The following is a 17,455-nucleotide window of genomic DNA, read 5'->3' on the forward strand; positions in this document are numbered from 1 at the left end:
TACAGCTTTTATTAAGATTGATGAAGGCCGAAAAAGAGAGAGAAATAGATGCAGTCGAAATATTTATCTTAGAAAGGATCAAATAAGTGATACTAATTTCATTTTTATATTGCAGTTTCTTCTAATATTTTTTTATTTAATTTAAGGTTGACGTAAGATTACATTCAACATTTACTTTTGTATATAATAAAATTTGATATGTAAATATAAATATCAAATATACATATCAAATCCATATATAAAGTGTTTTATTTTCAGTTGTTTACAAGTTTGATTCGCCCAGTCCGATTATATCCGAAAAATCAATTATCGAAAGCGTGTTTGTCTCCCTGTTACTTCGGATAATCAATGTTCTGCTATAATAAAGTTAAGAGCATTTTCCAGTGACTAGAATATCATTTTCCACATACTAGAAAATCCGAAGAAAATTATCCAAGCTATGAAAATCCCTGATTTAGCATCAATCAGGTTCATTCACAAAGTCTCTCGAAAATCATACCGACTCTTTAATTTCGCTGAATAACAACTGATTACCATTTTCGTTTATTAATATATTATCGAAACATCGCTGATAATGTATTAAACCGCGTGGAAAGAATTCTCTTTTCGTGATTGAGAAATCTTAGATTCCCGATGCCATGTGAAAATGATTCTACTACCGGTACTAGTGTTTCAAAGAATATATATCGAAAATCGCTTGGTACAGAAGTTACGAAAATGTCGCATTCATATAACGATGGAGATACCGAGTTTGGATGGCTACGGTTTCACAGAGTGTCTTCAGATAGAACATTTATCGGTTTCATATCGGTTTTGCATCGATTGTGCATCGGTTTCTCTGCTGGTTCCATATCGGTGGCTTGCAGGAACTACACGTTTTTACAAGCAATTCTATTGGATAAAGTAAAAGAGAATAAAGATATTTAGAGAGACGAACGCAAATTTAATGATCCCCCGAGATATTATTTATTGTATTGTGCATTGTATTATGTTCCCATGATGCATTAGTACATATCTCGATTTCAGCAAGCATTAGAAACGTAATTCATAATGTCGAAAAAATGTCAGAAATATCTATCTTTTTCACAAATCATAGAATAAAGAAAGTGCTTAAATAATTGGGATACATTTTAAATCGCTCGAGCTTATATTTTCAAGAAAATTCTATCTGAATGATCATCGAATAAACGAACATTTTGTCGGCTCGAGTAAAACGGGTAAAATAAAATTGTGACTCAAACAGTGACTCAATATTTCAACAAATCTGATTTAAACATTTCCTCGAGTACACCTGCACTTAGCTCAATCCCGAGCCAAGAGGTCAAAACTTGATTCTTTCGAAATTGTGACCTCCAATAAAAAACATTTGGCTCTTTATTTCTTAATTATTTTCATGTCTAGAACGCGCTTCCCAATTCTATCATATTCGTTTTTGATAGAAAGCAAACAAGCGCGCGTGCACAGGAAAACTTTAATAGGTTCGAAAGAAACCGGATGAAAAATTTCATTCTATATTTTTTCATCGATTTTGCCTATAGTATTCATATGTGTCACGTTTTTGTCAGTTTCCGACGCAGTTTTGTATGGACTCTGTATCGTAGAATCTGCTAGAAAATATGGTGTCGAGAAACTAGAAGAATACGTGCACGAGTGTAATTGTGAAGGATGATGATTAACAAAAAAAATAGCTATTTTGTGATGCAAAAAACAAACACGTCGTTCGGAATTGTTTCGTTTTTTTACGAAGAAACGAAAGACGATTTTTTAATGTTCAAAGTATAAAAGAAATCTTCTTGACATTTTTCTGATAGTTTTGCAGATACAAAATCAAGTGCTTTTTTCACACAAGCGAAAACGAAACTTTTCTGAAAAATAATACAACTTTCCAAACGACACAATATTTATTCAGATTTTTAATAATTTTTATTATAGTGTAAACATATATACCGACAAAATGTTAAGAAATTGTACCTATTATTAACATTTGAGTAAAATCTGATATTTTAACAAGTATACGTATTATTAAATCATATAACACATTGCATTTATTGCAATATTATTTTATGTAGCGTACACGACGAATACAAAAACTAATAAAAATATAAAAAAAGAGTTAAAAATAAGGAAAATAAGATAAAAACTTTAAATTAATAAATTATAAAAAAAGATGAAATTAATATCTTCGTGGACGCAATACTTACAAATTTTTACAACACGTTTCTCAATTTTGGTCAGTAAATGTACGTCCAATGAAACAATAATTCCAATAATCGTGAACTAAGAAATTCGAACGTGTCAAAATCGCAACTTAAAATATGAAAAAGTAAAGACGTGTTTTTCGAAGCTCCATGTAGAAACTTTTTCTAAAGAAAAATTTCTTCAGAATCTCATTTTTCACACGCAATTTCATCTTCGTTTTTCGTCCGAAGAGCACCTGTAACTTCGAATTTCGTAGAATATTCTACGAAATAGCTTTCGAGAAGATAACTCGTATTCGTTGTTCCGTGTAACCAGTTGATTTTGAACCACTCTGTATTAATGGAACCGGGGGAGATCTGAATTTTTGGAACAAGGTATCGCGATAGCTCGCGATCCTGATTTTCTTATACGATACTTAAGTTCCCACGGGCATAATGCATAACCAGAGAGGAGCGTTCGAAGGAGAAGCTGATGGACCGCCACCGCATTGTCCCGATACCCGATATCGAACTTCTTCCTTTTAATGGATACACCGATACGCGGACTACTGCCTTCGACACACTTTTATGGCAATCAAACGAAGCCGTAAAACCTTCTTCCAGTCAACACGTGACCCATCCAGATCTGGTTTCGCGACGTGACCACCGTTACAAGGTCTTCGGGGATCTTACGACTTCGTTGCACATCATCACAGTCTGTTTATCACCTCAAAGATGTGGCCAGCACAACATCTGTGTCATTGATCCCTTATCGCTACGTAACTTCGTGCAACGTTGAATTTTTTTGTGGAACGATCTGGTGCAATTTTTTGTTTCTTCGTTATCGATTGTAAAACAGGATAAGTCCGTTTAACACTTTCACCTGAATGTTCTTTCTATTCTTTTTATCATAACTGATACGAATAATTTTAGAAGAAACTGACCTGAAAGTCTCCCAATTTTGGAGTTTTTGTAAATGAGTTGTATACATAATATTCGAAATTTGTATTTTAGAATTCGAAATATTTGAAACTTCAAATTAAACATTCAATTTGGCGAAATACGAACGACTGAAAGATGTAAATCAATATATTTCTACAAGCTACTTAGTAAAAGGATCCCAATTAATGTCCGCGTAATACTTGTTGAAAATTACACGAACATTAAAATTACAGTGGTCAGTTTCGTTTCTTTCCTTTTTTACGAGTCAAGTCGCCGAGTTCAATTTCTGCAGAAGTCGTTAACGATGTTCGAGACTACCAGGAAATTTCTTTTCTCGTAACTCGAAGGACCTATGAATTACGTATTTTTAAGTTTGCGGTATGAATAATGAAATGATATCTTATTCGTGAAAAATTGCAGAAGATTTCAGATGATCGAAGAAACCGATCTCTAATATATATTGTAAAAGTTGCTTGTCATTTAGCTGTTCAAAGCATTAATTAATCGATGCCTTTACTCGACCAATGTTAATCGATCATGAATTCTGTCACTCCTACATCAAGACATTCTTGAATATGGAAAAATTATTTCTTTAAAAATTATTATGTCACAAGTTGAAGTACTCTCATAATTTTTACAAAATTATTGTTATTTACGATAAAAGTTACATCCGGCTCATCCAAATTCATATTTGGATATTATTCTAATTATTAAATACATCAGAGGTAATATGAATCATTTTTTAAAATAAGTGAGTTAAAATTGATTACGATTACCCTTATCCAAATTCATTTGGATATTATTTTAATTATTAAATACTTTAGAGGTAACATGAATCGTTTTTTAAAATAAGTGAGTTAAGATTGATTATGATTACCCTTATCCAAATTCATATATTTGGATATTATTTTAATTATTAAATACTTTAGAGGTAACATGAATCGTTTTTAAAAATAAGTGAGTTAAGATTGATTACGATTACCCTAATCATTATAGCTGATTATTTTACTATCTTTCAGAATAAATAGCTCATATGCGACACTGAAGTCGCGAGCTCGCGATTTACGATGTTAGACTCTTTACAAGTCGTGAATCGTTTCATAAACGATGGTATAGTACGACAAAGACATATGGTACACGATTTCAAAATGAAAGAGATAAATTCACGCAGACATTGAATTATACGAAAGAAAAATGATTCTATAGTCTTCATCGGTCTATTATTGACAAGAGAGTAACATTTTTTCATTACTATCAATTTGTTCGTAAACTTCATAACTTCGTAGAAGATGCTGGCAGATCCCTTTAAAAATGTCATCATTATTCCTCACTCGAAGTCCCAGGGAATCGATTTTCCATATTTATGAAGCACTTTTTATTCACTTTAGACGGTGCTATTACTTTGTAGCCTCCTGAGAATTTTTATGTCTCTTGCATGGAAGGAGTTTTACACAGTTCAAATTCAAAATATTTTTCGGAGCATTGCATGATCTATTTGCACACATGAAATATCTTCGCTATGAAATGAATTATAAGCGGAATAATCATTTATTTAAACACATTTCACGTTAAGTTGTTCGCGAAGTTCCTGCGATTTCGAAGCACAAACCTGACACACGTTACAATTTGTATAAATTTCGAAAGATTATACATTTAATTCATTTCTAATTCCTTAATTGTCATCATTAACTTTACGATCGCAGTGACATGATCTATTTGATTCCTCGTTCACTAAAATTCGCAACAGATTATTTTATAATTTTTCAGTGTCCAATTTGGTTTTATGATTCTTCACGCTTTTCACTTCATACTTTTGCGAAAAGAGATGCGGACGAAACAGCACGAATGTTTCACAGAAGTCTTTGGATCGTCATACCAAACGAGATTTTGTATAATAAATTAATAAATGAACTAAAATAATAAATACGTATTTACTGATAAATAAAAATATTTACTAATTTTTTATTTAAACTCTGGTAGTGTTCGTGGAGAGTATCATAACTGGACGCTAACAAACCCCGACTGCAGTTAAAATTTGCATGCAAATAGAGCATATTTGCCACGTATTTTTTCGTGGGAAAAATAGCATTTAAAATAGAGGGTGAAAAACGAATTTCAGAAAATATTTTTAAAGGCAATAGAGGTAGAAAGTAATATTACGTATACAATTACTTTTCTTCGTGCAATAAATAAAACTACGTTAGTAAAATTTTTTTATTTATCGGACTTTATAGATATCTATTATTTATTTATTATAATTTATTAATAATAATAATAATATATATATATATATTATATTTTATTATTACATTATATATATAATTATATTATTATTAATAATAATATAATTTATTATTTATTATTATCTATTTATAGATATTTTAGTTATCAGACTTTATAGATATTTGCTATAATTTAAATTAACATTCATTCCTGTTTCTATAATATTATTTACTTAAACCCACCTACCCAGTGATCAGTTAATGTTGTTTAACATAAAATTTCATGATCGTATCTCACGCGAGATAATGCTAAAATAATATTGGCTGGTCCACTTGAAAAAATGTAATTGCAAAGAATGGTTCGTTCATTACCAACTGCAGTAAATTCTCCCTAATTGACGCTCAGCTTATGCACAAAACTGGACAATTTGGGAAGAGGAGATACGGTTATTCCAACCTTACGGCTCGTTTTCATAATTGTTGACAATCGATAACTATAAAAACGAGTCGCAAGGCTCGAATAATCGTATCTACTCTTCCCAAATTGTCAATTTTTGTGTTCAATCTGAGCGTCAATTTGGGAGAATTTACTGTACTCGTACAAAGTTAGAAGGCGAACGCAGCTTGTTAATTTCGAAAATCGACTTTTTCACTTCAATTAGTAGTAACAGACATAGGGTCAAGCAAAAATTTAAAGTGTCAAGCAAAAATTTAAAGCAGCGATGTATATACATTCTATGATACAGTGAGTGTATTACGCAGAGGCAGAGATTCACCTGTTGACAACATTAAACGTATTTTTTCGAAATAATCTTCGCAGCAATTTGAAAATATTGAAGAGCATATGGAACCGATTAGCTTGATATTTTAACTCAGTGCTAAGAAACAGTTATTTGATCTACAGACTTTACCTAAAGTCAAGACAATATGTCGTAAATTCTTAAAGTGTACAGTTCCTTAAAAAACAGTTTTTACAAAATAAGATAAATAGAACAAATTTCACATAAAATAAAATAAATAGAAGAACTTTTATATAAAATGAAATAAATAAAATAAATTTAATATATCAATAAAACAAATGAAATGAATTCTACATAAAATAAAATAAATAGAAGAACTTTTATATAAAATGAAATAAATAAAATAAATTTAATATATCAATAAAACAAATGAAATGAATTCTACATAAAATAAAATCTAGTTTAAAGTTTGTATTCGAGATACAAAATAAAATAAATAGAATAAATTTCACATAAAATAAAATAAATAGAAAAACTTTTATATAAAATGAAATAAATAAAATAAATTTAATATAACAATAAAACAAGTGAAATGAATTCTACATAAAATAAAATCTAATTTGAAGCTTTTATTCGAGATACAAAATAAGATAAATAGAATAAATTTCACATAGAATAAAATAAATAGAAAAACTTTTATATAAAATGAAATAAATAAAATCAATTTAATATAACAATAGAACAAAAATGAAATGAATTCTACATAAAATAAAATCTAATTTGAAGCTTTTATTCGAAATAACCTGAAGAAAACGAGTATCAATTAAATAATTTCACACATCTTAAAAACGCAAACGATGCAAACTGTATTTTTAAATAAACGAAATCGGGCAAATGTGAATGGTACGATTTTCAGATCAATCAATTTCATTCGTTCTATTGCTAAAAAAAAAGTACTAACTAATTGATACGTGCTGTTAAAAAGAGATCGCTCTCGTGAGACGCTACAGGACGTTCGCGTACGATAACAGTAAATATTTGAAAGGTTAGCGGAAGAAAGTCGATCTGTCGACGAAAAAACGGTTGATGGCATAATATGCAGTATAAGGGGACTTACCTTGAGTTGATGTTGCGGTCGCCTGAGCGCGCCTTGGTCCCGTCGTCCATCTAGTCGATCGGCATCCGCTTCCAATCCCTCCATCGAGGACTCGGCTTCGCTCAACCAAGCCAAGAAGTTGTCCAGGGACCGGTCGAAGTTGTGGAGGGAGTTCATCGCGGAGTGCAGCAGTTTTCCTCGATTGATAATACTAGAAACGATACGATACACACGGCGTTGCATACTCCGAGTACATACTGGGGCGCATGTTCGATTTAAATTCAAGATTGCCTTACGGCTGACCAAGCATTACGTTCCTTTCAGAAAATCCAGCTGGAAGGGACACACTGCAGATATAATCAAATACAGGTTTTGCACTCGAAATTTATCCTTTTATAGATTAAATTCACTTTCTTGCGAATAATATTAATCATCTTGCAGATTTCATTCATCCTGTTGCACCTCAAATTAATCACTTTCTAGATCACGTTCACCTTTTTTGTCAATCAAATTCACCCTACTGTAAATCTTATTTTCCTTCGTGCCAATGAAATTCGTCCATTTGCAAGTTAAATTATTTGCAATCGTTCGTGATAAAATTCATATTAAACGAAAATATCGAACGAGAGACGGTGTATCTTGATTATTATGGAAGGGTTAATTTGATTTGCAAAAAGGTGAATTTCATTTGCAAAAGGATGAATAAAACCAGCAGAAGGGCTAATTTGATTCGCAAAATGGTAAGTGTGATATACATAAAGCTTAATGTGGAGTGGAATATACGGAAATGTACAGCGGAGCTAGTATTTAGTGCAAAACACTGACTCACCAAAATATTGGAACACATTTTAAAATGCAATAAACTTTTTAAAACTAATTTATTAACTCGTTATTGTACTCTGACGAGTGTGTCTCGTAATACAAGTTTCTAATAACAATCTGATAAATATGAATGTTATTCCTTTCCTTTAAGTTCGAATAAAATTCTGTTCTCTTGTCATCAACATTTAAGCGCTTAAATAAATATAGATACACACTGAATACTTTCCATTTGCTTTTAAGAAATTATTGCAATCGAAAATATTCTGATCGTTATAACTAAACTGCGGATCTTTATGCAAGATAAAACTTGTCTGCATATATTGCAAAAAAAATAAAAATAAATTGCATTCTTTCTCTAATAAATTTAGTAGGTTGAAAGTACTATATCAACATTGTTAAATAGTTTTACCTCTTACATTATAGTTACGAATTTTTATCATAATAGTACGGTGGCCAAAGAAATTGTTTAAATCGGATAGAAAGTTGAAAAATGTGAGTTTTTAATTTTTTTTTCGTCATTTCAAGCAATTGCACATTTTGACATGACTATTCATGTAATTCACTTTCAAGCTTTAACTTGAAATAATAAAAAAACAGCAAATAAAATATTAAATTAAATATGATGCAATAGCATCGAACAAACCTAGCAAAAAATTGACTTTACAATAGCTTTGCTTTAAACGGTTCATATTAATCGTAAAAGTTAGGAGGCCTGTGAAGAAATAGATATGTGCATATATTCTTTGAACAAAGATATGAATTTACAGTATAAATCGATTAGAATCGATGCCACGATTTTTTTACTATCCCTTTCGAAATTTGAAATCCGCCAAATTGGCCGGTTGCCATGAACTTAGCGACAATATATGATAATTAGAAATTTATGAACAGTTTCGTGGCGCTGGACGTACCTGGTGTTGAGGTTGTTGTATCTCTGATTGATGGTCTCTGTCATCTTTTTCACACGGGTCGTGTCGTCTTGCTGATAAACTGCGATCAGCTTCTGCGTGAGCTGATTGAACAATTCGATCTGTCGCTTGTACTGATGCAGCTCCGCGTGGAATGACTAGAAGAACGAACGGTACAAAATAAAATGAAGGTGAAAGAGGTAGGTCTTCGTAGCGGTGGAAACTTATCTATGTCCCGACTTGGTATCAAGTTGGAAGTCGCGAACCGTAACTCAGAGAATTTAAAATCTTTGTCTTGCCGCGACAGCCTCAAGTTTTATGCTTCAATATTCCGCGCGCGGGGAACTTTTGATCGAACGCAGGTCGACCGGCTTACGTCGATGAAAATTACGATCACTCGGAACTTGCCACGGATAACGAATTACATCTTCGGGAATCAGAAAGTATTGGGTTGGCAACTAAGTAATTTATTTTAATTCGATTCAATTAATTCCTATAGTGTATTTAAAGCTGAAGTAGTGATTGCAAACGAAGAGAAGAAATGCTAGAATTGTATTAGTTGTGGTAATTTAGTTTGAAGGTATGTAATTATCCTTATTATACGTTATTTTCTACTGCCTTTATAATCACGACTTTTACTTTAGATTAAACTTTTAGATTATTAGTACATGCAGGGATCTATAATTTTAATAAAATCTTTTGTATAATATTGCGAAACCTAAAAATAGTACAATTAAGAAAAATTGGATAGGTAGTGATCGCTTTATAGGATTGCTGTTAAATTGTAGAATGCAGATAGCATACAAGTTCCTTCATTTAGAATGGAGGCACAATAACAATCAGCGATGTTAGATTCTAAGGGTAACAATAGCGTGGGAAACGTGGAAATTGCAAAAACTTTACGAATTGGGATGCCATGTTGTATTCGGTGCTTCCCATTTTTCAAATTCGTCTCGTAATATTGTCTCTTCTTTAGATTCATGAACGTTCTATAATAATATACATACATTATAAAAAGTGTATTGTATTGGGTTGGCAACTAAGTAATCGCCGATTTGTTCAATGAAATAGAAAATTTCTTTTTACTCGGAACGAAGTTTAATCTGTAATGTATTTTCCATTTTGTTCGATGACCTTTTGCCATCTCTCTGACAACTTGAAAATTCCACGCTCGCAGAAAGTCTGATCCTTTTCGGCCAAAAACTGAGTTAAGTGAGATTTTACAGCGTCATCGTCATTAAAAGTTTTACCACGAAGGGAGTTGTCCAGGGATCGAAATAAGTGGTGATCCGATGGCGCGAGATCAGGCTATATGGTGAGTGTAACATCGATTCCCAACCAATATCCATCAATTTTTGCCGAGTGGACAAAGACGTGTGCGGCCTAGCATTGTCCTGTTGGAAAATGACACCTTTACGATTGACCAATTCTGGTCGCTTTTCCTTGACCGCTGCATTCAATTTGTCCAGTTGCTAACATTCACGGATAATAAAAAATAACATAATAATAATTTTATAATATATTATATATTATTATTATATATATATTATAATTAATAATAAATATATTATAATATATATTATTATTATTATTATTATATATTATTATATTATATATTATAAATTTATAATATATATATATTTTATAATTTTATAATATAACATTTATGGATATCATAAAAATGGGAGTGAGAGACATCTATAACTGAAATCGGCAATTACTTGCCAACGCAATATATTAATAAACGAAAATGGTAATCAGTTGTTATTCAGCGAAATTAAAGAGTCTGTAGGATTTTCGAGAGACTTCGTGCATGAACCTGATGCTAAACCAGGGATTCTCATAGCTTGGATAATTTTCTTCGGATTTTCTAGTATGTGGACAACTCTGATGCGAAATCGGGTAATCACCGGAAAATGCTCTTAACTTTATTATAGTAGAGCATTGATTATCCGAAGTAACAGGGAGACTATAACTATACTATAACTGAATATATATATAAGGCTATTGTAAATTAGCTCGCCAAGGGGTCTTTCGCTTAAGAAGCAATGATTCCTTTCCTTTTTAACGTTTCGCACTTTTAAACACACTTGACTCCTCCACGCTCGACAAGTTTCATTTATACATGTCACCCCAGAACTGTAAATCAATGTTCAAACTTGTTCTCAAGCGAGTTTTGAAATTATCGCTGGAACTATCAACCCCTTCACGGGACCAATGTACAGGGTGTTTCACCTAACTCGAACATTTAAAATATCTCGCTGGTTTGTTATGATAAAAGAACATGTCAGAGGAGAACGTCAATTGATGCAGAGAGGCAAATATTATGACAGGCAAGAAAATTTGTTCAAGGTTAAATTTCTTAAGATTTCAATGTATTGTTAAGAAAATAAATCCAAACGGTTGATTATTCGACGGAGATATTGTTTTATCAGACCACCAGATGTGTTCAAAATATTGTAGCATCGGTTGCATGAAAAGTACCCTGTATATGAAGTACCCAAAAATGTAAGAGTACAACAAACAATAATATATAGTTACGATTGAAAGAATATATCCATCAATGAAAACAAGTGGAAAGGGTCACTGTTAATATTTAAAGTGAATCGAACCCGTTATTGTTTACGGAACGTTATTTGTTTTTCGAAATAAAACGAGTTGGAACGAAAGTTGTTTAAAATGAACGAAAGCACGGCGCATCGAAAAATAAACAAATTGAAACGTTATCAAATTTCATTAAATTCCGTTTGTGCCACGCTACGATTTATGACAATGGAAATATATTTCTGTTTAATTCGATTGTAACTGAACATCCGGCAATCGAATTAATAAAGAAGTATGACTGCTCGGATGAAGGAGTAATCGGATATTTAAATATCTACGGTTCAGAGAAAATGACAGAAGAACAATCGAGAAAGGTAATATTTTCTCGGTTATTTATGGTTCCCGATTCCAATCTACTATCATATCGCGCGCATTTTTTAATTGTATAGGATTACTGTAAGTCGTTTTTAAAATAGGATACTTGAGACGTATTGTCGCGGCTGATAGTTACAATATATAGGGTTAATATAGGATTAATATATAGTTATATATAGGGTTAATATATAGTTACAATATATATATATATATATATATATATATATATATATATATATATATATATTATCTATCTTAGACAGTGACGCAAAGTCTAAAGAACTGTTAATTCTTTAATTTTATCTAAATGCGTGTACTTGAAATTTTAAAACGGCTACCTATGTTACATTACAGTGCGTGCATTTGCTTTTGAAAGGAACTTTTCAAGTTTTTTCTCATTTTTCTTTCATTCCCTTCCCGGTTTAAACTAGAAATTTTTAAATTTACAAAAATGTTTCAGTTCTCGCAAAAAGTTTACTTTAACTAGCAAATAGAAATTAGCTTTTTCATAACGAGTATATCTGTCAAACACAGCTCTCTGACAGCATAATATGCGGTTATATTGCTCACTTGTATCTGTTTAGTTTATGAAATAAATTGAATGCGACGATAAGTTGTCGCGTTTTGAATGCTCTTTCTCCACAAATAATTATTAAAATATACAAATGTGAGTATTATTATCAATTAATAAGGAACTATGGAGACTATTATTTGATTGGAATAATTAATATCATGAAAAAGCAATTGTGAAACCATTATTGTTAAAATGAAAAATATTATTACATCATATATTTAATAAAATATGAAGAAACCATAATAGATATTAATATGGAATATGCAATAACAAAATACAATCGGCGATACATCAACGAGAATAATCTAGTATAGAATTTACGATTCATTGCAATATCCACTGGCACCCATATGCATACATCGGTTACACAATTACACGCTCCAGCTAACAAAAGTCAAATTACAATTCCTTCAAATTGCTTGTTTCGTTCTTTACAAAATTCAAGAAAGAAAGAAGAAAGAAACTCAACTCTGAAGAAGCTGTTAAAGACCACTTGGAGCGATTTTACACAGAGAAAGTTGGGGAATTTTATATAAAAGGGGGATTATGAACTTGCCCAAAAGATGCGAGACTGTCATGAAAAACATCATATTGTATACAAAAAATCTCTTCTAATTTTCGCGTCGAAACTCGCACGAACTTAGTGGCCGACCTAACGTTTCTCACCGTTGCAAAACGAAAAATGGAAGTAAGCGAATTATTCCGTTCAATCGAAAGACCTCTCCAACCGCTCTCCCTCGGGAGACAATTGCTAAAAAAAGAACTGAACGGTTCGTAGAGCCGTTTAATACCGACACAGGTTTAAAGGGGGGGCTCGTTGATCGCTCGAGATGGATCATCGAGACTATTTAAAGCAACAAACTAGTCCCACTTCATGAATATTGTAATGCCGGTCGGTATCGGGGTAAAAAATATCCGGCCGCTTGATGGCTCTATCGCTGTGCCAACCGGGAAAAGACAACATTCGCGAATAACTATGAGAATCGCGGCGAGCCCGACCCGGCGCGGCCCGAGCCCCGAAGATACAACAGTCTCGTGGAAATAAATTATTCCATGAATATCTCATTCGGCTCTTTTGAATGTAAACAGAGCTCCGCCCGCGTGATGTACTACACCGAGTCGCGATCTCTCGTTGATTGGGACTTTGGCCGTTTCTATAACCTGCCCCCGCGCTTACCTTTGCCCTCTCGGTCGGCAATTTTTTTCTTTTTTTTCTTTTTCTGTTGCTCTCCAGCGTTATTCCCGAACACAAAGCGGTAGCGAAACGTTGCTAAAAAGAGGTTAGTAGCTGGCCGGATGAATACCGATCCGTTCGTTTCTCTTTAATCGCAGGCCGCGGCTGTAACGAACTGCCTCGGCTATCTACGGTCATTATATTCTCCGGCGCGCCGTATTCCTATTTATTCTTGCCGACAGAATCGCGGAAGAGCCTTGAATTATGCGGAGAGAACTTCATCCCGTCGTTTCTGTAATTGCCTAGTTAAAATTAGATCACAGGACCGAACTGCGGCCGAGTATCGACAGGAGATTAACCCCTCTGATTAGGAAACAGCCGAGGTAAGATGATTCCGTAGATTCCGCGGAGCTTATTTAACCTTCTATATGGCAAGAACTTTGTAAATTAGGCGGGCTGGATGCGGCCAGTGCACCGTTTTTGGCTATTTGTATTATTATTCAAATTTTCTTATTTGTAGTTGACCAGAGTACAGTGATTTCTCCCGAATTCGCGCCCAGATTGCGCACGAAAACGGACAACTCGCGAAGCGGAGACACGATTATTCGAGCCTCGCGGCTCGTTTTTATAATTGTTGACAATCAATGACTATAAAAACGAGCCGCAAGACTCGCATATTCTCATACGAGCCGTTTGTTTTGAAAGTGGCATAAGGCACTTTGTTTCGAAGTCGATATATTTAAGGGTTCGAAGGGTTAAAAACAACTACGACGATAACTCCGAACAACTACATTGTTCATATTTTTCAAATCGGCAGATTAATCATTTTATTTACGATTTTAGATGCACGCAGAAGGTTCAGTCCTTATTTCGATCGTTTTGACAGAATGATTTTTAATGTTTATAACGTTTGTTCCGCCTATCGTGCAATTGTCCGATGGGCAAAAGTCTTTCAAAATGAGGAGAAATATTTCGGAAGTTCATTTACAATAGATATATGAGTCGTTTATTTTGAAAGTGGCATAAGTCACTTTGTTTTTAAGTCGATATATTTAAGGGTTTGCGTTTCAACAGGTTTAAAAATATGGATGCTAACTTTCGAGAAGATGTACTTGTATTTGTTATCTCGGGATACTGATGTTTTTCTCGGTATAAATAATTTCGTATAAACATTAAAAAATCGACACTTTTCATTACGGTAAAGTGACTTATGCCAATTTCAAAATTTCTGAATTAGGGAGAAATTACTGTATACTGTTTCTAGTGAATATAATGTACAATTCACGTGTGTAACGTAAAGTAACGTAGAATTAATGAAGAAGCCAATTCCAACATACGGAATTGTGTGCTTTTCTTGCAATAAACGTGAAGTAGAAGAACTACATTTACTAACGAAACGTCCGAAATACGCAGAATTATGCTAGGCATAACCTAAATATAACCTCAAAAAGAGAAAAGAAGAGAAATTAGTGGACGAAGAAAATGCGATGCAAATAGAATTAATAGCAGAAATGATAACGCAGGAGAGAGCAAAAGAAATAAAGGAGAACAAAATAGAAGCGAAAAAGAGGGAATTGGAAGGAAAGTGAATTACGAAGAATTAAAGAAAAGAAGGAAAACATAAAAGAATAACACAGAAAGAGTAAAAAGAGAAGTAAAATGAAACTAGTTTTATGTTATCATTATATGTAAGAAGATCATGATTGTCAAACACCATAGAGTGAAATAATATAGAAAAGCGAAATTAATTCAAATTATTAATTATTTGTAATAATTATTAATTATTACAAATTCATGATACACGTAATGTTAAATTTTTGAGGTGGCCGGAAGTGGTACTAAATATGGCCGGAACTGATGCACAAGTGTGTGTATAAATAATTTAAATTCATATAAATTCTTAATGTGGCTTCAACCGGCACATTTACCGTATGAAAGATTTACATAAGATTTACATAGGTACATCCAGATATAAATTAACACGTACAGTGGCAAAGATCAAGCACAAAAATTCTGTCAAAAACCCAAGTAATTTGACTCGTGAAACTAAAACTAGAAAATTCAAATTTATCACAGTGAACGGTGTCTTAATTCTTTTACATCTTAAACGTGCTAATAAGATTCAGTTTGTTGGAATATATTACCATAAAAATAAATTCTAGAGAAAAATTGAATGTACTCCGACGTATGAAGCAGAACTTTTATTTGAAATGTGAAAAGTAAGAAGTAACTAATTGAAATAAATAATTCATACTTAACCGATATATTTGGAATGCTGTTATTTGAGAATAAAGATAACAGAGATCCATCCGAATTAATAGCAATTTGAAATAAGAGATTAGTTCGTTATTTTATTATTTCAAATATGACGAAAGAAATAATCCTCAAAATAACACGGAATAACAAAATTTTAATTTTAGAAACGTTTTCACTTTACATCAATTTGCTTTGAGCAAAACTCTTTCCCCAGAAGTTCATGCTGAAAACATTTTTATCTCGGTACGTTTAATATTGTCGCGAAACTGCTATTCTTCAGAATAATGTTTCGGTCGTTTTATTAATAATATCTATTTATTAATAACAGCATTAATAATGTTGGTCATTTTATTTTGTAAATTTATTTTATTATATATTTTATATATTATATATTATATATTATATATTATATATTATATATTATATATTATATATTATATATTATATATTACATATATATATTTATTATGTAAATTATTTCATAAATTAAATTCAGAGCTGATAATTAAATCACCAACAATTTCCAATAAGAATTTCATTTTCGAATAATATTTTAAATAACATCACTTCCAATGTTCATCGATCTGGTGTAAAAGTAGTTAGTTCAAAATCACGATGCATAACCTTCTTGAAATAAGTTTGCCACATTGTAGCTAAACATGCAATTAAATTGAAAAAGCAGGACACAGCAGTATGTGTATAGAGATAATGTACATATAGACAGAGACATGTGTACAATATATGTATATGTGTACAATACATGTGTACAGGCAATATGTGTGTAGTATACGGGCTTAATTTGAATTGTTTCGGAGATGACTGCAGCGACGAACGTGATTTCTTTTACAAAGGACAGTATGAAAAATGCCCAGGAAATTACCTACGTCAGGATTTCCTTTAAATATTGCACGTTAATAGCCCCAAGGGTTTCACATCGATTTCGCGCGAAAACGTTTTGAACAAGCCTCGAGATCTAAAAAGACATGGGATAGGAGTCCACATGTTTCACTAAACTATAAAACTATACTATATAAAACTAAACTATAAAATCTATAAAAAGTTGTAACTTTTGTCACTTCACTATTTACAGGAGACATTAATAAAATGTTCAATTCTCCAATAATATATAATTTGACGTGTTTTCTTTTGTTTTCACGCATCATTCGGATTTTCTAAGCTATATAAACGCTTAGTTGGCAAGCGATCTGTTGATAAGATTGCACGGTGCTGACAACTTCTGTCAAAAGTTTTTCAACATCAATTTCTGATAACACTACATTACAACATTTATAATTATATTATTATTATTATTATATTATAACATTTTTAAAACTTCATTAAATAACTTGAAATTTTTAGACGATAGAAGGACTAATCTACTAAAAAATGACTAAAATAGTTTCTTTTCAAATTTTACTATTGCTTATAGAATGACAAAAGAAAATAAAAATTATTTTTTTATTATCCGTGAATGTTAGCAACTGGACAAATCGAATGCAGCGGTCAAGGAAAAGCGACCAGAATTGGTCAATCGTAAAGGTCAATCGAACGATCCAAGGTTTCAACCTCAAACCTATGTAATACTAAACACTAAAGTTTCAAAGTAGTTTATAACATTTTCAAAG

The 17,455-nt window shown here is 32.2% G+C and overlaps 1 protein-coding gene across 1 annotated transcript in view; it reads right to left on the bottom strand.

Moving 5' to 3' along the window:
* LOC143260740 (dystonin-like) overlaps positions 1 to 17,455 on the bottom strand; it is a 183,124-nt gene that overhangs the window by 78,684 nt on the left and 86,985 nt on the right. The window contains exons 4-5 of the mRNA XM_076527285.1: positions 8,911 to 9,065; positions 7,199 to 7,388 (exon numbers count right to left, since the gene is read on the bottom strand). Coding sequence (XP_076383400.1) covers positions 7,199 to 7,388; positions 8,911 to 9,065 — 345 coding nt within the window. The remainder of the gene's footprint in view (positions 1 to 7,198; positions 7,389 to 8,910; positions 9,066 to 17,455) is intronic.

This window comes from Megalopta genalis, chromosome 18, assembly GCF_051020955.1.
Source record: "Megalopta genalis isolate 19385.01 chromosome 18, iyMegGena1_principal, whole genome shotgun sequence".
Lineage (NCBI taxonomy): Eukaryota > Metazoa > Arthropoda > Insecta > Hymenoptera > Halictidae > Megalopta > Megalopta genalis.